We start from the raw sequence: 23,184 nt of genomic DNA, 5'->3' as shown, positions 1-23,184 counted from the left end.
AGTGTTGATGATGTATATAAATCGAGGAGATGTGTCGAAGTCAGAGCTTCTGGCAAGCTGGACATCCACAAGTCATGGCTTTCTAAAATCTATACTTCACTTCCCCACCTCTCTGGTTTTCCTTGATAAAAAGATGCTGAAGGCATGGAAATGGTACCAGCACTGTCTATCTTCTCATCCAGTGAAGACCCAAATTGTCAGTTCGGGAACCCTTTGGGGCATTGGTGACATTGGTGCTCAATACATCACTCACTCTACGGCTACCAGCCTTCTTCCAAAATCTGTAACTTCCTTGCGAATTGGGTTTTTTTCTATTTTTTATAATTGATATTTCCTTTTCTTGATTTGTCATCTGGGTATCTGTCTGTGAATTGTGTTTTTTTCTCAACTATGTCAGCTTTGTTTATGGACGATCTTTGGATGTCTTTTTTGCTGCTTAGCTGGTGCCTGCTTTTATCTGTATTGGTTTTATGAAGGCAGCTGCTTTACTATTGTGGATTGGAGTGACCTCTTGCTTGTTATTTATTTCAAGATTGTGGCTAGTTTTCTCCTTTATTCGGATTCCACATTCCAATGAAGCCTTCTTTTTTCAGATGCCATTTATTTAGGATCCATCTTGGGATTGAGGCTTAGTGGTTGTTGACTTGTTGCTGGCCATTGTTGCGTTTAAGGGATGGTTCACTTTCCTTTTTAAGTGTGAAATTCTGTTGAATTATTTTCAATCAACCACAATAGTGGCTGTTGACTTGTTGGCCATTGTTGCATTCAAGGGATAGTTCACTTTCTTGTTCAAGTGTGAAATTATGTTGCATTATTTTGAATCAATCACATTATGTAAAGAAACAATAACTGAATGCATTAACATCCTTAATTCTAGTCAGTGACAAGAGTAAATGTGTCAAACCCTGATTTCAGATATTCTGATCAATATGGCCAAAGGATTGCACATTAAAATTGATCAAATCGAGATTTTGATTGAGGGAAATATGTTTGATCATGATTGTTTTGTTTCTAAAATTCTAGTTTTTGTACCATGTATATTTGACCTTCTTCAGTATCTTTCGGTTTCAATCGGTACTTTTGCAGAATTAGCATTATGGTTTCTAAATTTAACTGAATTATCATCTTCTCTGAAGCTGGTTATATGTTTGTGTGCAAGTGTGCGTGTCTGTTGCAATCATTTGTTTGAACTGACTATATTTTTTGTTTCATGTAGCAGAATGAGGGTGCAGAATTTAAAATCAATTGGAAACGTGTAGCTATCACAAGCATGTTTGGCTTTGGCTTTGTTGGTCCTGTTGGCCATTTCTGGTTCGTCCTTTTCATCTTACTATTTCCTTTGGTCATTTTAGTTGCATCCTTTCGGACTACTGCATAGTTTTTCAGCTACCAAAGACAGCCTTCTGAGCTCATGTTAATAAATGGTTTCACCTAGGTCGACTGTAGACAGTATAGGCATGGAAAATGTTATTGAATCATCACATGGTTGTTTGAAACTGGATTTTATCTTTTAACTGGAAAGCTAACTTCAAAACAAAAATGAAACTGCCAGAATCACCATGCACAAGTATCAGAGGATCAAATCTTGTGTTTTACATGTACGAAACTTTTTTCTAGGTATGAAGGCTTAGACAGGTTTATAAGGCTGAGATTTCTACTGCAACCAAAGTCACCTCGATTTGTCGCCACTAAAGTGGCTGCTGATGGCATAATTTTTGGGCCCTTCGATTTGTTTGTGTTCTTCACTTACATGGGTTTTTCCACGGGCAAGAATGTTGCTCAGGTGAAGGAAGATGTGAAGAGGGACTTCCTCCCAGCCTTGATCTTGGAGGGTGGCGTGTGGCCAATATTTCAAGTTGTGAATTTTCGGTATGTGCCTGTCAGGTACCAACTCCTCTACGTCAATGTGTTCTGCTTGATAGATAGTGCTTTCTTATCCTGGATTGAGCAGCAAAAGGATGCTCCATGGAAGCAGTGGTTCACATCTTTTCAGCCTTTGAAGGAACGAGGAGGTGAGGTCTGATTATACTGTCTTACTTAGTTACCCCCTACTTGTATCATCTCTCATCAGTGATCATATTGGTAAATTGCAACAAAATACATGTGTAACATCAAATGAGAATTTTACAATCAACCACAAAGTGTCCATTTGAAACTTTAGAAGTTAGGATTTGAGACTGGATCGATTGGTTGTAATTGTGAGGGTTGGATCAATTTTTACCCCTAATGCAATGGAAACAAAACCAAGCCCGAGTTTTGGAATGGCGTTTTTCAAATCTTCTAAACTGGCTGCAACTGCTGTTGGGTTGCCAATATTGGTTTCTGATTATTGTGTTTTTTCTGTCATAAGAACTTGGAAACTGTCAGCAATGCAATATCTCAACAATTGTCACAAGGATTTGATTATGCAAAGTGAGTGTTACTGGTTTCCCTTTGTAACAAAAGCCAGCTGCAAATCGGTTGAGTTTCCCACACCGCATTAGCATCACCGACTCACCACCAGCAGCAGCAGCAGCTACACAAATTATGTCATTAATAACCCTCTTCTCGTCTCACCTTCTTCCCTCGCATGTTGACTTCATACTGATTATTGAACTATAAAACGAAAGGATCAGATGCCTCAGAACCGGCAGATGGTTCTATTATTCAAATCCCCGAGAACTAAAATGGAATTTCTGCTATACCATAGTCAAAGATATGCGTTTATGCAGTAAAATTGGTCTCTCTTCTTCAACTGAAAATAGATAACCCACAGTCCAATGGCAGCGGACCGACACACCAAAAAGCTACTCTCCTGGCTGCCCTTTTTTTTTTTTTTTTGGGGGGGGGGGGGGGGGGGGGGGGGTTGTTGATAACCGATAAGAATCAAGAAAGGATGAGGGGCATATATTTTTGTCCTTGTAGATTTATAAATATTTCATTCCTACCCTTATAGTTTAAAATTTTCCAATATTACTCAGTTTTTATAATATTCTAAGTTTACCCTTTACTACTACCTAACTAACCAACAAAAAGCTGAACTTTTTCATATTTTTATTTTATTTTTTCTCACTTCTCTCCTTTTTTTTATCCTCTTATATTCACATATATGTTATAATATGTTACAAAAACATTTAGAAATCTAGTGGTGGATTAATTTTTTTTAATATACAAAAAAATACAAGTCGTAGTTCTTAACCATGAAATCTTCTGACCTGATTCCTTATCAAGCCTGGATTTAAAATTAATTAATGTGAAAGTTACCTCGATACGACCTAGTATCCAAAGACAAGTAGATAACCAATACAAAATGTGATTTGACTTAAAAAAAATTAAGATGATATTTTTTTAATATCAAGACGATGACATATTAGATCAACTCGGGCATTGCAACTTAACCCGTCAAACTCGTTACCTGAATCATGAGTTTTACTAGATTTAACAACTTTGTTTTTTTAAAAAAAAATCTATGATAAAAAAATAAAAACTCGTAAAATTAAGCATCAATCAAATACTGAGACTTTTGTTTGAGACTGTAATAACCTCATAAAATACAAATTGAAACAAATTATAAAGATCAATTCAAAATTTATTAAATAATGAAAAATGAAATTAAGAAAAATAAAGAATTCAATCTAAAAACAAATTGAAAGATGGAATTAGAGAGAGAGAGAGTGAAAAATGAGGGAGGTGATGAAACCCCAAATCTTTTAGTTATAGATAATACTAGATATGTTGTCTGCACTCTGCCGCGGGTTGAGCAAAACACTTTTCATAAAAAAAAGTGCTAGACTAAAACAATTCCAAGTCTCAAGACATTGATTCAAGTGGTAATTTAAATAATATGAAAAAAAAAACAACAACCATAAATAAACTAATGAAAAAAAGATAAAAACAAAAAACCATACATAAGTCTAGCCGGATTATCAAATAACTCAATACTAACCTAATAAAAATAAAACCGATAAAAAATAAAAAAAGTAAAACTTTAAAAAGAAGAAGAAGAAAACATCAGTTTAAAACAAAAGGGGGAAACACCAAGAAAACACAGGCGAATTTTCTAAACCTGGTCTAATTTTAAAAACTTGTAACTCGTTAAATCCTAGATCTAATTCTATTAAGAAGCTTAACTATCAACCAATTTAATTTTGAATGATGAAATCGTTGAAAAAATATTAATGAAAAAACTTGCAAAAGCAAAAAAAAAAAAATAGGGATAAAATTTGAAAGAAAAACACCCAAGGAGGATGAAATTTGAAAAAAAAATTCAAGCAAAATAAATAGCAATTAAAAGAATGGGTACCAAATTTGAAAGATTAAAAAATCATAAGGGATGAAATTGATAAATATTTGTAATTTGATAGATTATTTATAGATTAGAAAATGATTTTGGTGAAATTGAAAAATATTATAGAATCAAACCCAAAAAAAATAAGAAAACAAAAAAAAAGATTAAAAATAAGCTCAAAAAAGAGAAAAAAAAAACCAAGCAAATCTAGGTAAACCTCCTAAACCTAGTCTAATTTTTAAACCTGCAACTTGTGAAATCCTGAACCTGTATTCAATCAAGAAACTTATCTTTCAACAAATTTAATTTTAAAGAATAAAATCACGGAAAAAATATTAGTAAAAAAACTTGCAAAAGAAAAAAAAACAATAAAAAGAATGAGGATAAAAATTTGAAAGAAAAAACCCAAGAAGGATGAAATTGAATTTTAAAAAAAATAATTCCAAACAAAATAAATTGAATTAAAAGAACGAAGAACTGAATTTAAAAGATTAAAAGTCATAAGAGCTAAAATTGAAAAATATTTGTGATTTGATAGATTATTTATAGATTAAAAAAAATATAGAAGCGAAATAGAAAGAAATTATTGAGGGCTAACCCAATAGAATCAAACTGTAAAAAATAATAAAAATGAATTAAAAAAATGAAAAATATCAGTTTAGAAAAAGAAAAAAAAAACCAAGCAAACCCGACAAACCTCTTAAACCTGCTCTAATTTCTAAAATTCACAATCCATAAAATCTTTGACCCATATTCAACCAAGAAATCTAATTTTCAACCAATATAATTTTGAAGGATGAGATTGGAAAAAAAATACTTCAAAGAAAAAACTTGCAAAAGCAACAAAAATAATGAAGAAAAAATTTGATAGAAAAAACTTAAGAAGGGTGCAATTAAAAAAAATCCTAAATAAAATAAACAAAATTAAAAGAATGATTGTCAAATTGTAAAGATAAAAAAAAATTGATAAATTAAAAAAATCATAAGAGGTGAAATTAAAAAAATATTTGTAATTTAATAAACTATTTATATATTTAAAGATGTCAGGGGGTAAAAAAATTATAATTTAATAGATTATTTATAGATTAAAAAAATAATAGAAGATAAAATTGAAAAACATCTATAATTTTATAGCTTATTCCAAAATAAAAAAAATAGTAATCAAAAGTATAGGGATAAAATGTCAAAGGAGAAAAAAATTGAAGGAGGTGTTCTGAAATTTTGCAGAGGCTAGCGCAAAACTCAAGGAAGAGAAAGGAAAGATGAAGGAAAAAAAGAAAAAAAAATGGATACCAACGATAAATCACCATGAATCTTGGAAAATGCATTGTACAACTATGTAAAGGATGTCAATATCTTTCAAACACCACCCCAGAAAACGATGTTTAGTGGTTGAACGACCCCTCACGCGCCGCTCGAACAACACGGGGACCATCCAAGCACACGCCATAAGTTTTTTTTTTAAGCTTATATTTAATAAATATATTTTACAACAATGTCTCTAAGTATCCTTGAAAATTACAATAAAAACAATATAAAATGACTGAAAATTACAACAACAACAATGTAAAATGACATGAAAAACCCTTAAATGAAAGTTCAATTGGTTGTTTTTAAAGACATTAAAATAATTACACTATTCTAAAAAAAATTAAAAATACAAAAATATTTTTTAGTAAGCATTAGATTATTTAATTACAGGCTTAAATGAATAATTTTATTGTACATTAAAAACAAAATTATCAAACTAACCTCGTACAATTTACAAAAAAACAATTGTGATTGTAAAAAAACCATCTTATCCCCAATACATAATTCAAAGTTTTAATAGCTATTGAGCAGTAATAATACTATTACAATAAATAGTAATTTGTGTCACTTTCCTTCCACTTTTAGTTTTTTTTTTAATAAAAACTTTACAACCAAATTTAAAAGGTGGGTTACTTGATGGTTAGGAATAATATTGAAACTTTCAGAAAATTAAAAGGGTAATATTAGAAATCTCAAACTACAAATAGGAAAAAATTAGGGACAAAATTGAGGCTCTTGGGGGTAGAAATTCACATACAATCACCCAACAAGGGTTCTAAAATCTTGAGGTGGCATCTCATACCGAGTTAACCTCGTACCATCTTAACCCATGAGCTCAGCAAACTCGGACTTGGCAAGCCAATCGGCACAGGTATTGCCCTCCCTGTATATGTGCTTGAAAATAACCTCCAATGCTCTGTTACGTAGCAGCTTGATTTTTGTAATAAAAGGTTCATTGGAATGGTCCTGACAACATATTAATGACTCAAGATTACATGAATGAGCTGTGACCTCCCCCAAGTGGCACTATTGGCTTGAATTCGCAAGACACCATCAAACAAGGGCAGTGCTTGAAGCCAATACTCTGAAACAATAAAAATATGGTATTAGAAGGAACAACTGCCAATCTTATGCACAACAAAAATGTAAGAAAGAGGCAACAATCACGGTACGCATACTTAAAGAAAATAACTAAGAAAGAACTAAAGAAAGAGTATTGAGCAGGTGAATCAATCACATAATTGTTCATGAAATGCATCAACATGAAGGATTAAGGAGAATCAGAAAAGAGGTCAAGTTACCGGGATGCTAAGTAAAAGTCCTTGATGATTGACTAGGACTGGGAGGCTTCTTCTAGCAGCAACTGGTATCGATTTCAACACTTCAAGAGCTTTTTGTGCTGATAGCTCCAGATTTTCCAAATGCAGGCTTCTCTTCTCTGATATTTGCTCCATTGTACTGGATGAAAGAACTTTTTGCTGTTGCAAGTTATCCAAACTTGGGCACTTTGACAACTTAGCAAGATAAAGCCAATCAGATTCGCTCATGCGCCGCACCTCAGCAACCTTGTCATGACCAATCCTGCAAGAACAGCTATGGCATTCCTGACTTTCCCCTCCTAAATCCGCAACACAATTTTCTGTCCCTTCACCGACAGAAACATGGTTGCTCAGTTTCCATGTGATCCAGAACCTGTTCATGAAATAACATGCTTTTCCAGGCTGAAGTAGTTCACTTGGGGATGCAATGATAGATTCAACCTTATTTTTTGACTTATAGTCCACCTTATCTTCAACTTTATGCTTGAAATGTTTGATTTCTTCCCTCTTCAGTAAAAGAATGTCTCTATAGGTTGACTCACTGATAATGTTGAGTGTTTTGGCTTCACTTATGACTGATTCAGATGCATCTAAAAAATGCACATCTGATGCATCTGGAACAAAATGATTTGAATATGATTTTCCATCAGCTATAATTTGCTCCAACTCATTTCGGAAATAATGCTTTTGTTCTCCATTTAAAAAAGGGTAAATCAATTCCATTTTTGAATTCAGAGGACAATCAACAGAACAACAAACAAGGATTTTTGTCCCCCTAGACCGAGGAGCTGGACAAAGGTAACATCCAGCAGCTGTAAAGGAGGTCTGCAGGATTGTCAAAAATATTTCTGAATCAACAAAATAACAAATATTAATAAAAAAAATTTGGAAGATTCTTTGAATTATACATAGTCAACACTCCAGCATGCAACATCAATCTAATGATGGAAACATAAATATCAAAATACATAGATAATAAAGGAAATTACACAATGATTTCACAAGTATCCTCCCTTTTCAAAGGGATTCCAAAAAAAAATATTTGTTCAATAAAGTTACTTTTCCAATTTAGAACCAAAGCTGTCCTGGGAGAATCAGATGGTTGCATTTTAGCATAAGCTAGGTTATTTCCCGTGCTATCTTGCGGCTTGGACCAAAAATTCTTTGAGCGTAAAAAAATAATATCTAAACCTTAGAAAACTTTTCAACATTGTCCTCCAACTTGGTACAGCAGTACTCCCAACCTAACTCTTCTATTTGCCTAAGTTTTAAATTAAATAGTGTGGGAGTTATCCTGACTTTGTCGACTAGATAGGTTCAAAGAAAAAAAGAAGAAACATCCCATGTTAACCCTAGTTAAACCCACGACACAGGTTATGGACTCCTAGGTTGAATTAATTTTTCTATGTTATTATATGATAAAAAATACAAAAACAAATTTACAATTAACCCAATACTAAAAGATAAAACCCAATAAAAACCCAACATTAAGAGATGGAAATGGGGGGAAAAAGATAAAAAAAACAAAGGGTAAGAAAAACCCAAAAGGTCAATAAAAAAAATCCCAAGTGCACAAGGTTGGTTTAACTATTCATATGAACAGTGAAATAACACTTTTATTCGACAAACAACTTGTCATTCGCCTTGTTTTTTTTTTTAAAAAAAAGAGAGATGACAGGTCGTTTGTCAAATAAAAGAGTTTTATTTCTAGCATGGCTAGAGCTTGAACCCACGTGTTAACCAACTTAGCTATGGGAAAAAGATGCTATAAAGCGATAAAAAAATATATGTGAACATGATTCAGTGTTCATATGAACAATTAAAGCAACCCGCGCTATTTAGTTGTTTTGTTAATTTGAAATGAATTCTAGAGCAAAGTAGAAGGGAACTACTCTAGTAAAATCCTTAACATGACTTTATATTGAAATATTAAACCATCATGCATGAAATGTGTCAGCTTGCTTATATTGTTAGAATATAGATGTTAAATGCAAATGTTTGACTTGAGGAAAAAAATGAAGAGAGAGAATACCAGTGCTTCCTCAAATGTTACAGAACAAAGCCAATAGATAATTACATAAGAAAAAAAGCACAAGAGTGCAGAAACTAACAGTACCTTGCATGGGACAGTGCGAATGTAGTGTAACAACAATTTTGAAGTACTTCCTCTAATGGGCCTGTTCCTCTGAGAGACATACTGATAGATTCAGATAAAAATTGTTACAAGGAGCATCCAAACAATTTTATATCATAGAAGTCCTCAAGGAAAATGATCAAGGTGTAAAAACATCAACTAATATTGATTAATACCTGCAAGATCAACGCAACAAACTTTGACAGGCATATATCTGTAACTTTTGATGGATTAAGAATCTCTAAATCGATGATGGCATACCCATGCTGCTGAAAAAATAATCACAATGCCACAACCAACAACAACAAAAAAGGAAAAAAGAAGAAAGAGGTAAGAAGAATGGTGAATAATTTTATAACTGCAATGAAATATACAAACCAAATTCTGCAAAAATATATGTATGCTAAAGTAAAATTAGGAACTAAAGACATTAAAAGGTGTCTAAAAGACAAGAGCAAACTTACATCTATGATGGTCACAGCCTGATTTATCAAATTATTACAAATTTGGTCAACATATGCACGTGTTCTTCGACAGGCAGAAATCACACCTTGTAGTTCAGACTGGAAGGTATCTGAAATGTAAGAGCTAGTTGTTTGAGAAGGTTAATACAGTGCATATAGCATTACCATGACATTAGCTGATAATGCAAAGCACAGACAGACTCAAGCCTTTCAGTATTCTTCGAGAGAAAACAGTTATATAGTAAAAATTCTAGATTCCAGATAACATCAATGTTGTATATGGAAAAGCCCTATCCAACTTTGGAATGTCAAATCTACAACTCACATGATGACAAATTTCCTAATGACATTCGAATCCTATTCCGAGCATATACTGTGTTTTGATTTGTTGGATCTTCCACCCAATCCTGGCCAGACTCTTGACATATCTGAAAAGTAGAAAATAGAGATTAGTGGTGTTAAGATGTACAAGAAAAAGAATAGCCTCGAAGGACAAAATTTACCATAAACCCAAGGATTAATTTATTTCCACAGCATGTGTTCTTTTGCACTGACCTTGTACAAAATTTCTTTAGAAAAATGCAAGAGTGGTCTCACTATTAGTATCCCTTTGTTCTTTGAACCTTCACGGTAAAGATGGGTGCTTTTGGAGAACATTTGCGAAGTAAATGCCATGCCGGCAAGTCCAAGCACGCCACTGTTGCGAGATAGTCTAAGAATGAACAACTCGGCCTGCATTTCTCACATCTCAGTATATATCTAGAGTTTGTACAAAGAACTCCAAGTAGAATCAACTGGAAGATGCAACCATAACACAATCATTACCATGATCTTATGATTACTCTCTGATTTTGACTTGACTATCAATAACATTTAATATATGAAATTAATTTTGTGTGCATGTTGAGATAAAGAGACATGTAGAGAGAGAGTTGACAAGCAACAGTCCAAACCTGGTCATCCGCATGATGTGCAATAAGCAACACTTCAATCTGATGTTTAGTGCAAACATTTTGGAACACTTCATACCTGAAGTTCAAGCACAAGGGCAAATAAAACGTAAATTGTTGATATCCACATGTGAAGAATGAATGGCCCTAGCCATAAGTCCCCTAAGTTAGGGTCCAAACTTCAAATGAAAATCTACTAACCTCTTCTCTCGAGCCTCTTCTAGCAAGTGACCTTGTTTAGGCTTCCCATCCAACCAACTACACTTTGCAATCTCACATCTGATTCCTAAACGAAGTTTGTGTTAGAACTGAAGTCACTAACTCAAACACATGGCATAGTAAAAGATCAGAATTTGAAAGTATACCCATTTCAGTAACTCGACTAGAAACAATATGTGCCTCCTCATTACTCTCTTCTCGCAGCCCATGATCAACAATTACCCCCAAAATCCCATTAATAAAACCATCATCACTTTTGCCAACAGCATTAGCACCATCAGTTTTCCAACCAGCAGTTAGGAAACAAAGTGCCATGCTATCAGGGCCACCGGATACTCCTATAGCTGAAAATCGAAACAAACAAAAACACCAATCTTTCTCCATTAGTTTCTGTAGTCGAGAATGGTTTAAAAGGAATCCAGCAAAGGAAGAAAATAAATTTTAAATCTTCTACCTTTATTTTTACATAAGATAAGCAAAATTTTGAAATGTTGCACAAGCCATACATATCTATGCTGACTTGAAGAAGCCAAAGTATATATCTCAAAAAAAAAAAAAACCGAGTAGCAAATAATTTAGCTTGAGTTTTTTTGTGATATATATTGAAAACGCAAGACAGAAAAGGTTAGAAAGGACAGCAAATACTGACCAATACGGTGGTGAGGCTTGAGTCCAGCCATAGCCATTCGCTGAGAGAAAGACTGCTTGTATTCGGTGATGACGATTGGGTCTTGGGAAACCGAACATTTGCAGCAAAAGAAGCGAGTTGAGGATACACGGGAAGGTAGATGGAGACGATAAGGAAGAGGGTTTTTGCATTTGGGTTTTGAAACTGAAAGTCTTGTTGTGAAGGAAGTGGTGGTGGCTCTCGCTTGCGTTGTCAGGATGAGCCCTCGCGCCATCTGATAATCTCACTTCTCGGCCTTGCTGGTGACTACTACTAGTTGGTGCCGTCTTGAGTGACTTCGGATTTTAAGATTAAAAAAAAAAAAATAGCACAGTAAATGTCACTACCCAAATTCCGGTTCACGAGCAATACCATAAAAATACCCTATTGATGCGAATTCTCAAAATATACATTTCATAAATGAAATTTTAAAAAACAAATTCATTATTAGATAAAACAAAACAAAATTTCATGATACTTATTACATTATAAAATTTAATTTTTAAAATAAAAAGAGGTTAATAGTATAGTAATTTAAGACATCAAATCAAGACTAAAAGTAAGTCTCGTAAGAGCAAGACATACCAACCAAAAAATTAAAAAATATTAAAATAAACTCTTAATAAAATCAACTTGCAAACAGAAGTTATAAACATGAAAATAATATTAAGAAGAAAAGGAAAATTCAACCAACTCAGTGAAAAAATATCATTTAATATACATCATAGATATTATAAACTGTAAGTCATGAATATTTATATAATAAAAAACAAGACTAGTATAGACATACACACACATACATTAAGCATATTAGTATATGATAGTAGAATACATGTCAGATAACAGATGAAACTTTAAACTTTCGATAAAATATGAGGTTTGCGACCTCAATAATAGATGAAGTTTACATCTCTAATCACTATAGGAAGATCAGTCGTCACTAGCTAGTGCATCTCTCACCAACTAAGTATATAAACTATTATGTGCACATAAAATAGCTATTTTCTGTTAGTATGGAGTTTCTTACAAGTAACTTGATAACCTGATATTCAGACATAACAGATAGTTATACACACACACACACGTGTGTTTGTGTGTGAAAGATAGCGAATAATGTGTCAAATAGAATTAAATCAACAAGATGTGAATACAAATTCAAGAAACTAATGAGTATTCAAAAAATAAAATCAACGTATATAGATATTTAAGAATGTCATATATATTTATCATATAATTAACATATTGAAGAAACAAAAAAAAACAGAGTAATATGTTGAAGAAACAAAGAAGACAAAAAAATCTTGTATTATGTTTTATGTTACACCAACAAATATATAAATCTTTATACAATCTAAAGTCTTGATGCTTTGGGCATGTTGAATTTAATAAGATTTCAAAATACTTTCTTAAAATTATTGAAGGTCTCCTATAAGATATTTTGTTATTGTAAATATCAATATTAATATTGTATTTTTTTAAAATATTTTTCTTAAAATTAAGATTTCAAAATACTTTTCTTAAAATTAGTGAATCATTGAGCTACCTTTTCATCCAATTTTATTTGAATTTAATTGCAATTGCAATCATGGTCACTTCTTGAAGAGTATTAATTATATTATGTTCACTTTCACCATCAATATCTCCTATAAGATATTTTGTTATTGTAAATATCAATATTAATATTGTATTTTTTTAAAATATTTTTCTTAAAATTAAGATTTTGAAATACTTTTTTTTAAATTAGTGAATCATTGAGCTACCTTTTCATCCAATTTTATTTGAATTTAATTGCAATTGCAATCATGGTCATTTCTTGAAGAGTATTAATTATATTATGTTCACTTTCACCATCAATATTTCATTATACAAACTATAATTATAATGAGCTTGAGTTCTATAAGGTAAATCTTCTAGTTGAATGTTAGGTAGAGTTGGGTGTTTATAATAATTTTCAAGCTTTGGTTTTTGATAATGGAGTCTTTATCCTTTAATTTTGTTGATGGATAATTCCTCACTAAATTGTTTTGTCAATGCGTCAATGTCATTTTAAGGATTGGCTTGAGTATCTTTTAATTAATGACAAAAGTTTGCTTAGACCTTATTTGTGATTCTAATTAAATCTATAAGTTTTTTGAGTTATAGTGTTAAAGAAGATTGTGGAAGGTGACAAAGTTAATATTTGAACATTTACAATTTTGGAAGGTATAAATAAAGGTTTAGCAATAGATTCTATATATACATTAAAAGGAAGATATTGTATCGCTGATGAGTTATACAGAATACTAAATACTTTACCCGTACTTCATCGTGGGTTAGATTTTTTTTTCAAATAAAAAATTTGTATATATAAGCTTTTTCAACATATTTTTGTTGTTAAAAAAATTAAGTGAAAATAAAGAAATTTATGCATACATGCAATTAAATAAATTGAAAATTGTGTGTGTTAATAAATAAAAAACCATAAATGATAACTAAAAATAAAAAATGAAAAAATTAAGAGATAGAAGTAGATCAAAATATTTAATCTCGCAGGCTGAGAAATTTACCCAGTTGTGTTTGCTAATTTTTTTTTTATTCAAGCAAACGATAATAAAAATAAAAAAAACAAATTGAATTAATTGAATAAAAGAAAAGGAAAAAAACACTATGTAAAGCTGCACATATTAGAAATATTATCCAAAAATATTTTATTTTTACTTTAAAAAATGAAGTTCATCTATATAAAAGATAAAGAAAATATTATAGATGAATCACAAAAACTCTTCAAAATTTAAATGTATAACAAAAAAATAATAGTCACTTAAAAGAGACACTCTAAACAAAATGAAAAAGAGAATGAGTATAGATCTAAATATAAATAAAAAAACATTAGAGAAAAAACTATATAAACAAATTAATTTAAAAAAATAGAAAAAGTAATTATTTATAAAAAAAAAACAGAAAAGGCGGGGTGCTGCTAGGCCTGGCCCATTTCGTTAGGGCCCACGCATCGGCCCTTATTTGTTTTTTCATTTCAATTGGCCCTCAATTTAAAAAAAAAAATTAGACGACGTATCGTCTTATTTGCCTAGATTTCTTTTATTATGGTGGTCGGAAAATCAAGATTCATTTTTCTTACCAAAAAACTTGTTTTTCAACCTACTTTTACCTAAAACACCTACAAACCACCTTAGAAACCATGAGAAACCTATTCATTATCTCAAAAAACCATCCAAAAACCAAAATCAACCTAAAACAAAAAAATCAAACTGAACTCAGATTTGCTTTTTTCATGAAATTTAAATGTAAAAAACACCTAATATGAACTATCATAAGTCATCATCAAATAGAACCATTTGACACAAATATCGACCGTTTTGGTGGCCTAAATCAGTGTTAATAATATTTTTTTCTCTCTACCGCTGGAATCTGACGACCTCTCTCTCTCTCTCTCATCTCTTAAGAAGGGACTAAAAACTAACAAAAATGAACTTTTATACCAAAATTTAATTTGAAAAAAATTGAGGCACTGAAATCGTATAATTTATGTTATTTCTAAAGTTAGAAGACTAAAGTATATTTTTCCTGAAGCATCTGTCACGCCACCCATGTTTAACGCCTTTTTAATTTTGGTCTTTATTCTTCTAATTTCACCCTTGCCTAAGAAATTCAAATTAATTAGCCTTCAATCATGATCAAATCACCCAAAATAAAATTTTAAGGACCAAAATAAATTTTTAGAAAATAAACAGAGCTATCCAGAGTATTTTGTGAGGAGGTGAACAATGCCGACTGCATAATGTTCACCCTACACATTTTAGTTTTTAAATAATTAATTCTATTATTTATAATTATTGAGCAATTGTATAAATAATTTTATTAATATATTTATTATGAGATTGTATAGATTTAATATCTTTTTGTGAGATTTGAGCATTTGAATCAATTTTTAATGATTTAAAATGAGTTGATGGTATTTTTGTATGATAAAAATCATTTTTTTTAGAAGAGATGTATATGGTTAATTTGATTATTTGCAATTATATATAGTTTTGTTTAGCTGTAATTTGAATATTTAGTTAACTGAGTTGAAGTTTAATTTTTTGTTTAGAATAGATTAATATATTTCATAATATAATATCATTTTAAAAATAATAATAATAATTACTACTATATAATGTAGACTTTTTCCTAGACTTTATGCTTATTTGGCATTATATTTTTGTTTTTTAATTTATTTTTTACTTGAAAATATTAAATTAATATTTTTTAAGTATTTTTTTTATAATTTTAATATACTTATTTAAAAAAAATATTATTATAATATATTTTTAATTAAAAATATTTTAAAAAAATACATAACACTTAATACAAAATACACACTTTAGTTTGTAAACGAATATTAATATTTTTTTTTATGATGGTTATTTTTTATTTTGAAATTAAAAAAACAAAGGCTTGTTCGTCAAAACGACAATAAAACAGGTTACTAGAATTCTAAAACATAAACAAAACATAAGACAAACTGCAGCTGAAAAATCTTACGCTTCTGATCAGATTCAACACACAAAAAAAAAAAACCACACTCCCCCTCCCCCTCCCCCCTCCCCCCTCCCCCCTCCCCCTCTCTCTCTGCGGTTGGGTTTCTCAGATGAGGGAATTTACCCGCCAAATCAAACATCCATTATCAACCTCATCACTGACAAAACCACCCCGATGAAAATAAAAATCATGATCAGCCACCATAATCTCTCAACATTTCCATTCAAGTCCTCTTTCTTTTTAGCTCTCCTTTCCCTTTCTCTCTTCCATCTTTTCTCCAGCCCCTCTCCCATTTCCCAAACCCTAGCCCCCCAAAACTACATAGTCCGTTTCAAAGACTACGAGAAATCGGATCATCACCGTCGCTATTTAGAATCGAGAGTCAAATCGGACGGCTGGAAATGGATCGAGAGGAGGAATCCGGCGATGGACTATGCCACGGATTTCGGAGTGTTGGCGATCCAGAAGGAGAGAGTGATTGGAGAGATTGAGAGGCTGGAGATGGTGAAAGATGTGAACTTGGATATTAGTTATACGAAAAGGGATTTGCTTGGTTTTGTTGATGGCGAGAAACGCCCTGGCAAGATGTTTACTTCCATGTCATTTGACGCTGAAGAGAGTTATGCTGTAGCCCAGACTAGTAATTCTTCAATTCATTGGGGTCGCCAACTTTTGGGGCAGGTATTTTCAGGGTTTTATTTTTATTCTTCTCCATGGCTGTTTTTTAATTAATGCAATATGGTAGTCAATGCCTGTAGCTGTAAGTGATTTTGCTTCTATAAAACGACGCAAGGCTTAACTATGAAAAAAGTTTTTTTTTTTGGTGATTGGAAGTGGAAAGAAGTGAATTTTGAAGGATTTCAGATGGGCCATTATCTGCCACCCAAAGTTTTCTTTAGACCCTTTTATTGTGCCGCCCAAAGTTTTTTATTACGTTCACTTGCTCATTGTGTTTGTATCTGTTGCAGAAGTCACAGGTGACTTCCTTGTTCGGAGCAGATGTTCTTTGGTCAAAAGGGTTTACTGGTCATAAAGTCAAAATGGCTATTTTTGATACTGGAATTCGAGCTGATCACCCGCATTTCCGCAAAATTAAGGTATAATCTCTGCACAAACAAGAAAAATAATTAGATTCTGCTTCAATATTATTCCCTTTAGCTGAGAAACTGATACTGATATGTGATCCCCTGTAATTTTTTTAGGAGCGAACAAACTGGACTAATGAAGATACTTTGAATGACAATCTTGGACATGGAACATTTGTTGCTGGTGTTATTGCTGGTCAAGATGCAGAGTGTCTTGGTTTTGCACCTGATGCAGAGATTTATGCCTTTCGCGTGTTTACAGATGCACAGGTAATGATTGTCATAGGTGTATTTTTCAGCTTATCTTGTTTCTCACCAATGAGATTTGAGAAAGCATATATAATGTCTCGTCTTGTTATTTGCATCTGATTTTATCCCCTAATTGGTTGAAAAGTGCCTTCCCTAATTCATTAAATTCAAAATGTATTTAGATACAATAGAAATGTTAAAAGAAAAGACTAGTGTGTCCTGAAGGCTGGAAGGTTTCCCCTCTAGACTAGATGTTTCTTATTCAATCTTATACATTTATAAGCTATAGACGAGTAAATAAGCACTGCTTTGAGAAATTATCTAATTCTGTCTAAAGTATATCTTTCAAGCTTCACTTAAAACTTAACATCCTTTTATAAGTTTAATTGCTCTGTAAAATGTGGCAAGATTATGAGAAATTTTTATTCAGCCTATTGCAGGTATCTTACACATCATGGTTCCTTGATGCATTTAATTATGCTATTGCAATCAATATGGATGTGCTAAATTTGAGCATTGGTGGACCTGATTACTTGGATCTACCATTTGTTGAGAAGGTAAGACTCTTCTTGCCTGCTTATTTCAGGTTTTTGCTATTTGGCATGATTCATATAATGATTCTGTTTGCTATGTGAAGCGATGATTCACTTGTCCTCATGTCCATTTCCCACTGACCAACTGCACATGTCCTTTAAATAACAGTCTTGATAGAACTAAATCTTGTGTGCCTTACCGCCACTATTGTGTGACCCATTTTCCCAACTGGCAAGGGATCACCTTTTAGATTCGCCAACTTTTTTAGTGACTTCATTCACAAAGTCTTGTGGGGGCAGCTTCTGAAAATTTTGTTAGTAATCAATACTGACAATGATTCTTCTACTTGTTTGTTTGGTACTTATTGATCAGGTCTGGGAAATAACAGCTAATAACATCATTATGGTTTCTGCTATTGGAAATGATGGACCTCTTTATGGAACATTAAACAATCCAGCAGACCAATGTGATGTTATCGGTGTTGGTGGCATAGATTACAATGATCACATAGCCCCATTTTCTTCGCGTGGCATGAGCACTTGGGAGATTCCTCATGGGTAAACTATTATTCAGACAGCTTTTGGTTTTAGTTGTCTTGTTATATATTTGTATTTTTGCTTTTCTTCTTGGAAACTGCAATAACTATTTTATAAATCGATCTTTTCTAATAATATCGTGTGAAATATCTATGCACTGAGCAAGAATGTGATGAAAAAAGGAAAGACAATCCTGCTTATCATGCAGCAGATTTTGAGCTTTCTTTGAGTTCTAGATCCTCTTCAATTCTGATCCATCTCTGCATCAGATACTGAATCCAAATGGGAGCAGAAATAGGGGAAGGAGGGTGTGCATCTATTCCACCTGGCCCTTTCTAATCCTTTGGGTTTTCACAGTTCATCCCTTTTCATAACGAGGATTCAAATCTACATTCACAATCTGTCTCATAATGACTTAGCCTCCCCCCCACCAATGTGTGTGTGTGCGTGCATGCACAAATATTTGTGTTGTGTCATTGAACTGAAGAGTCTCAAAGTCACTTATTTTTACATTGCCCAATTGTGAAGGAAACATGGTGCATGTAATTTTCTATGGTGGAGGTTATTGGGAATTCCCATGAATGGTGGTGATTTCTTGATCCCTTTTGTGGGTTTCTTGAGGAGGAAACACTTTCTAGTTTTGAGTTGCTTTGTAGTCTTATGGTATACCTAGTTGTTGACTATAAAATTTTGAGAACCAGTACCCTATGAGACAGTTCCTGTAGGATACAATAGTTTTCCTCTCTTCATTGTGGTTTCATGATTCGGGTGGTTTAATGGTATTTCCTTAGCTGATATGCTTAGTGATTGGGCTGCTTGTTTGTGTGTTTAGTGATTGGGCTGCTTGTTTGTGTGTATCTTCATTTTTCTTTATATATACAGAGAGAGAGAGAGAGAGAGAGAGAGAGGGTATCCATTGATATCGCTTTGGGCTGCCACAACTAATCCTCCAGTGCTTAGGACTGTCCATACTAGGTCACTCTATCCCTTCGATCAACAATGCCCCGCCTTGTTTTTTTTCCCTGTTGGAAGAGGTCACAAAGAGTTAGCTCTTGGAGCATGACTTATTCTCCGATTTGCTTCTGTAATTCTTTCCAGCTGTTGGAATAATTTTCATTCAAAAAAATTCATTGTGGACTTGCTTGTTATGTGGACGGATGATTGAACTCTAACTATTTAAATTTTCTGTACAGCTACGGTCGTGTGAAGCCCGATGTTGTTGCATATGGGCGGGAAATCATGGGATCCAAGATAAGCACTGGTTGTAAAAGTTTATCAGGGACTAGCGTGGCTAGTCCTGTGGTTGCTGGTGTGGTTTGCCTACTTGTCAGTGTTATTCCTGAAAGTGCTCGTAAGGACATTCTGAATCCAGCAAGCATGAAACAAGCTTTGGTTGAGGGGGCTGCTAAGCTTGCTGGTCCGAATATGTATGAGCAGGGTGCTGGAAGAGTTGATCTGTAAGTGTTTTTTTATGTGCAGACATTATTCTTTGTTAGTCCTGCTATTAGTACATTTATTTTTCATGCATCAGAGGTTTCTAGTTGATGAAATTAAGGATGTAGTCTGGGTAGTGTAAAGCTCATTAGAAAAACCTTGAATGCAGTTCTCGAATTTTTTTCTTTACTTTTCTTTCTTTATTTTCTTTAATAGAAACCAATAGAAAGTTTTCTATTAATTATCATCTGTTCCTGAGTTTTTCTAGTTGTTTCTAATAGTTATCACAAGATTCTGTTAGTATCACTGCTTCTAACTGTTTTTTCTGTGTCAGATTAGAATCATATGAAATCCTGAAGGGTTACCAACCTCGGGCAAGCATCTTTCCAAGTGTTCTTGATTTTACAGATTGCCCTTATTCCTGGCCCTTTTGTCGTCAGCCACTTTATGCAGGTGCTATGCCTGTTATGTTCAATGCCACCATTCTGAATGGAATGGGTGTCATTGGCTATATTGAAAGTGCTCCAACATGGCATCCTGCAGAGGAAGAAGGAAATCTTCTAAGCATTCACTTTACTTATTCAGAAGTTATCTGGCCTTGGACTGGTTATTTAGCATTGCACATGCAAATCAAGGAAGAAGGTGCGCAGTTCTCTGGAGAGATTGAGGGTAATGTAACTCTTAGGGTGTTTAGTCCTCCATCTCCAGGTGAGAAGGGCCCTCGAAGCAGCACTTGTGTGCTTCAACTGAAACTAAAAGTAGTTCCCACTCCACCAAGACAGAAGCGTGTTTTGTGGGATCAATTTCACAACATTAAATACCCTCCTGGATATATTCCAAGAGACTCTTTGGATGTTCGCAATGATATCCTTGACTGGCATGGGGATCACCTGCATACAAATTTTCATATCATGTTCAACATGTTACGAGATGCTGGGTACTATGTTGAAACTCTTGGTTCGCCTTTCACATGCTTTGATGCTCGCCAATATGGGACACTGCTGCTAGTGGATCTTGAGGATGAATACTTTCAAGAAGAAATCGAGAAACTGAGAGATGATGTTATCAGTACCGGATTGGGATTAGCTGTTTTTGCAGAATGGTATAACATGGATACAATGGTGAAAATGCGATTCTTTGATGATAATACGAGGAGCTGGTGGACTCCTGTTACTGGAGGTGCGAATATCCCAGCATTGAATGATCTTCTGGCCCCATTTGGGATCGCTTTTGGGGATAAGATTCTGAATGGGGATTTTTCCATTGATGGAGAGCAAAGTCGATACGCATCTGGAACTGATATTGTGAGGTTTCCAAGAGGTGGGTATACTCACGGTTTTCCCTTCCTGGATAGCTCAGAAAGTGGGGCCACCCAAAATGTGTTGACTTCTGGCACGACCAAGGTAAAATTCATGATCTTCACTTTGTAGTTTGTGCGATGTGTTCTTGCCAGGGAACTACTGTTGGGACAAATTTTACGAAGTTTGCTACAAGTATGACAATTTTTTTTTTCCTCACTAAGTAGTGGGGTATCTGTGGGTCCTCCTTTTAGGCCCCCATAACTTGTCCTCTGGCCCTTGTGTTGACAAGAGCCCATCTTGCTCTTTTAGGAGGAGGTTTCATGACTCGTGGCCCACAAGAATTAGAAATTACACTAGCTATTCAAGGGTAGGACTTGAACCCAAGACCTCCCAATGTCTTAAGCAAAGTCCTTATCATTTGTATATTTTGGGCCATGATAATCTAGCAGTTTCCTTTTTGGACAATTTCCAATTTCACTGTCTCAAATGCTGTTGGGACCCTCCAACAGACATGATAAGTGTTCATTTATTTATGGCGTCTGTTATAACTGCAGGCAGACTCTTCAATTCTTGGCCTTGTAGAGGTGGGACAAGGTCGCATAGCAGTTTATGGAGACTCCAACTGTCTGGATAGCAGCCATATGGTCACTAACTGTTACTGGCTCCTGAAGAAAATACTGGATTTCACTAGCAGGAACATTAGAGATCCATTGCTGTTCCCAGATTCAGCTAAAAAAGATGCGGCCCTATTTGTAGATGACAATCAATTACCTACTCGCCGTACTGATGTAAATTTCTCATCGTATTCTGCTGTTGTGGGGAAGGATTTAATCTGCAAGAGTGACTCCAGATTTGAAGTATGGGGAACTAAGGGATACAATCTACATGTTAGGGGAAGGAATAGAAGACTTCCAGGCTACCCTCTTATTGATCTGGGGAGGGGTTTGAATTCTACCATTGATACTTCCAATTTGAGGCGTCCAAAGGACACTCAGAAAAATAAGGTTGTCTCGTTGGGAAACAGAACTTGGGGCATGCTCTCCAGGGATGAGGTAAAATATTAACATTTTGTTTCTCTTCCCCTATCGTGTTGTGCGGATGGTTGTGACTATCTCTATTTACATTTTTCGTTTGCAGGCTGATGTACCGGTGCTAGTAGCTAGTCATTGGCTCCTACCTGCAGCAATAGCAATTACTGGTCAGTGAACATCATTAAATAGGTAAATTTGAAGAAAATTTTGATGTTTTCATTGTATATTTGACTTGCGTTTTGCTTTTTAGGCCTTTTGTTGTTGAGCATTTGGCACATTCGGCAAAGGAGGCGAAGGAGGAGGAGAGGGTCTGGTTCCGGCCGACTGGGCAATTTATAGCTAAAAGAACAATCATTTTGATAACTTCTCTCTTGTTTTCTCGCAATCTGAACTTTTTTTTATACTGTAACATTGTTACGAAATTGAGCGTGCTGTTGCAGGCATCATAGTAGAATTTAGTTGTATTTGCAATAGAATTAATATTATACTCTTGGTTTGGATGCTTGCAGTGGCACAAATTTTTAAAGTAATGAAATCACCATTTCACCGAAGAGTCGAGGTTTACTGATCAAGTTTACCTTGTGTTCAAAAAAATAAAAATTATGTTATCAAGATTGATTTTACGTTTTTGTATATACAGAAAAATCCAGTATTTATGAATATTTTTATCTGATTGCTCTTAGCTTTTTATTTAATCAACTAGGCTGCTAATTAAAAAAAATATATTTTTTATAATTTTATTTGTTGTTTTTTATGTGAATATTTATTTCTATTATTTTATAATTAAATAAATAAAATTACATTTTAAAGTTACAGAACTTGTTTGTGCACATGGCTTGGGTCATAGGTCACGGGATGGGTTGAATTGAGTTAATTTAAATCATTGTTATTTTAATATTTTCTTTTAAAAAAAATCTAAGACAATGTTCTTATGAACTTAAAAAAAAATTAAATCAAGTTTTAACCAAATTAATTGAGTTACAAGTAGGCCTATTGAATTGATCAACCTAGTTTTGGTTTAAAACTCACCCCAAATCAAGGTCAGGTCAACAAGTTACTAGATTAACTCATTAGGATGAGCCATATATAATAACTTTGTCAAATAGTTTCTTGTGATAGCTTTTCCTATAATAAACTAGAACAAAGGTTAAAACATTGTTTC

At 33.5% G+C, this 23,184-nt stretch overlaps 3 protein-coding genes across 8 annotated transcripts; 2 read left to right on the top strand and 1 right to left on the bottom strand.

Moving 5' to 3' along the window:
• Positions 1-2,262, top strand: LOC7458768 (uncharacterized). Of its 2 annotated transcripts, none has more exons than XM_024589943.2 (3): positions 1-283; positions 1,220-1,311; positions 1,618-2,262. In XM_024589943.2, the coding sequence occupies exons 1-3, from the start codon at positions 8-10 to the stop codon at positions 2,021-2,023; spliced, it is 774 nt and encodes a 257-aa protein (XP_024445711.2). In that variant the 5' UTR covers positions 1-7; the 3' UTR covers positions 2,024-2,262. The 2 variants fall into 2 exon arrangements, with proteins under 2 accessions (XP_024445711.2, XP_024445710.2); XM_024589942.2 differs by having other exon boundaries at positions 3-283; positions 1,217-1,311.
• Positions 2,263-6,218: 3,956 nt separating this feature from the next.
• LOC7476285 (uncharacterized) lies at positions 6,219-11,621 on the bottom strand. Of its 5 annotated transcripts, none has more exons than XM_024589796.2 (11): positions 11,314-11,618; positions 10,811-11,008; positions 10,647-10,731; positions 10,449-10,524; positions 10,051-10,227; positions 9,821-9,923; positions 9,496-9,605; positions 9,208-9,300; positions 9,014-9,094; positions 6,880-7,722; positions 6,219-6,662 (listed from the first exon to the last, which is right to left on the bottom strand). In XM_024589796.2, exons 1-11 carry the CDS (start codon positions 11,564-11,566, stop codon positions 6,570-6,572), a joined length of 2,112 nt encoding a protein of 703 aa, XP_024445564.1. In that variant the 5' UTR covers positions 11,567-11,618; the 3' UTR covers positions 6,219-6,569. The 5 variants fall into 5 exon arrangements, with proteins under 5 accessions (XP_024445564.1, XP_024445565.1, XP_024445568.1 ...); XM_024589797.2 differs by having other exon boundaries at positions 9,208-9,297; XM_024589800.2 differs by lacking the exon at positions 11,314-11,618 and having other exon boundaries at positions 10,647-10,724; positions 10,811-10,958.
• Positions 11,622-15,901: 4,280 nt separating this feature from the next.
• On the top strand, positions 15,902-22,573 carry LOC7458767 (subtilisin-like protease SBT6.1). The gene is made up of 10 exons (XM_002324957.4): positions 15,902-16,533; positions 16,821-16,949; positions 17,055-17,207; positions 17,627-17,743; positions 18,093-18,277; positions 19,450-19,713; positions 20,025-21,093; positions 21,546-22,043; positions 22,129-22,189; positions 22,273-22,573. Exons 1-10 carry the CDS (start codon positions 16,027-16,029, stop codon positions 22,359-22,361), a joined length of 3,072 nt encoding a protein of 1,023 aa, XP_002324993.2. The 5' UTR covers positions 15,902-16,026; the 3' UTR covers positions 22,362-22,573.
• Positions 22,574-23,184: the final 611 nt, after the last annotated feature.

Source organism: Populus trichocarpa, chromosome 18 (assembly GCF_000002775.5).
Source record: "Populus trichocarpa isolate Nisqually-1 chromosome 18, P.trichocarpa_v4.1, whole genome shotgun sequence".
Taxonomy (NCBI): Eukaryota; Viridiplantae; Streptophyta; class Magnoliopsida; order Malpighiales; family Salicaceae; genus Populus; species Populus trichocarpa.
This window is presented reverse-complemented; position numbering and strand designations above follow the sequence as displayed.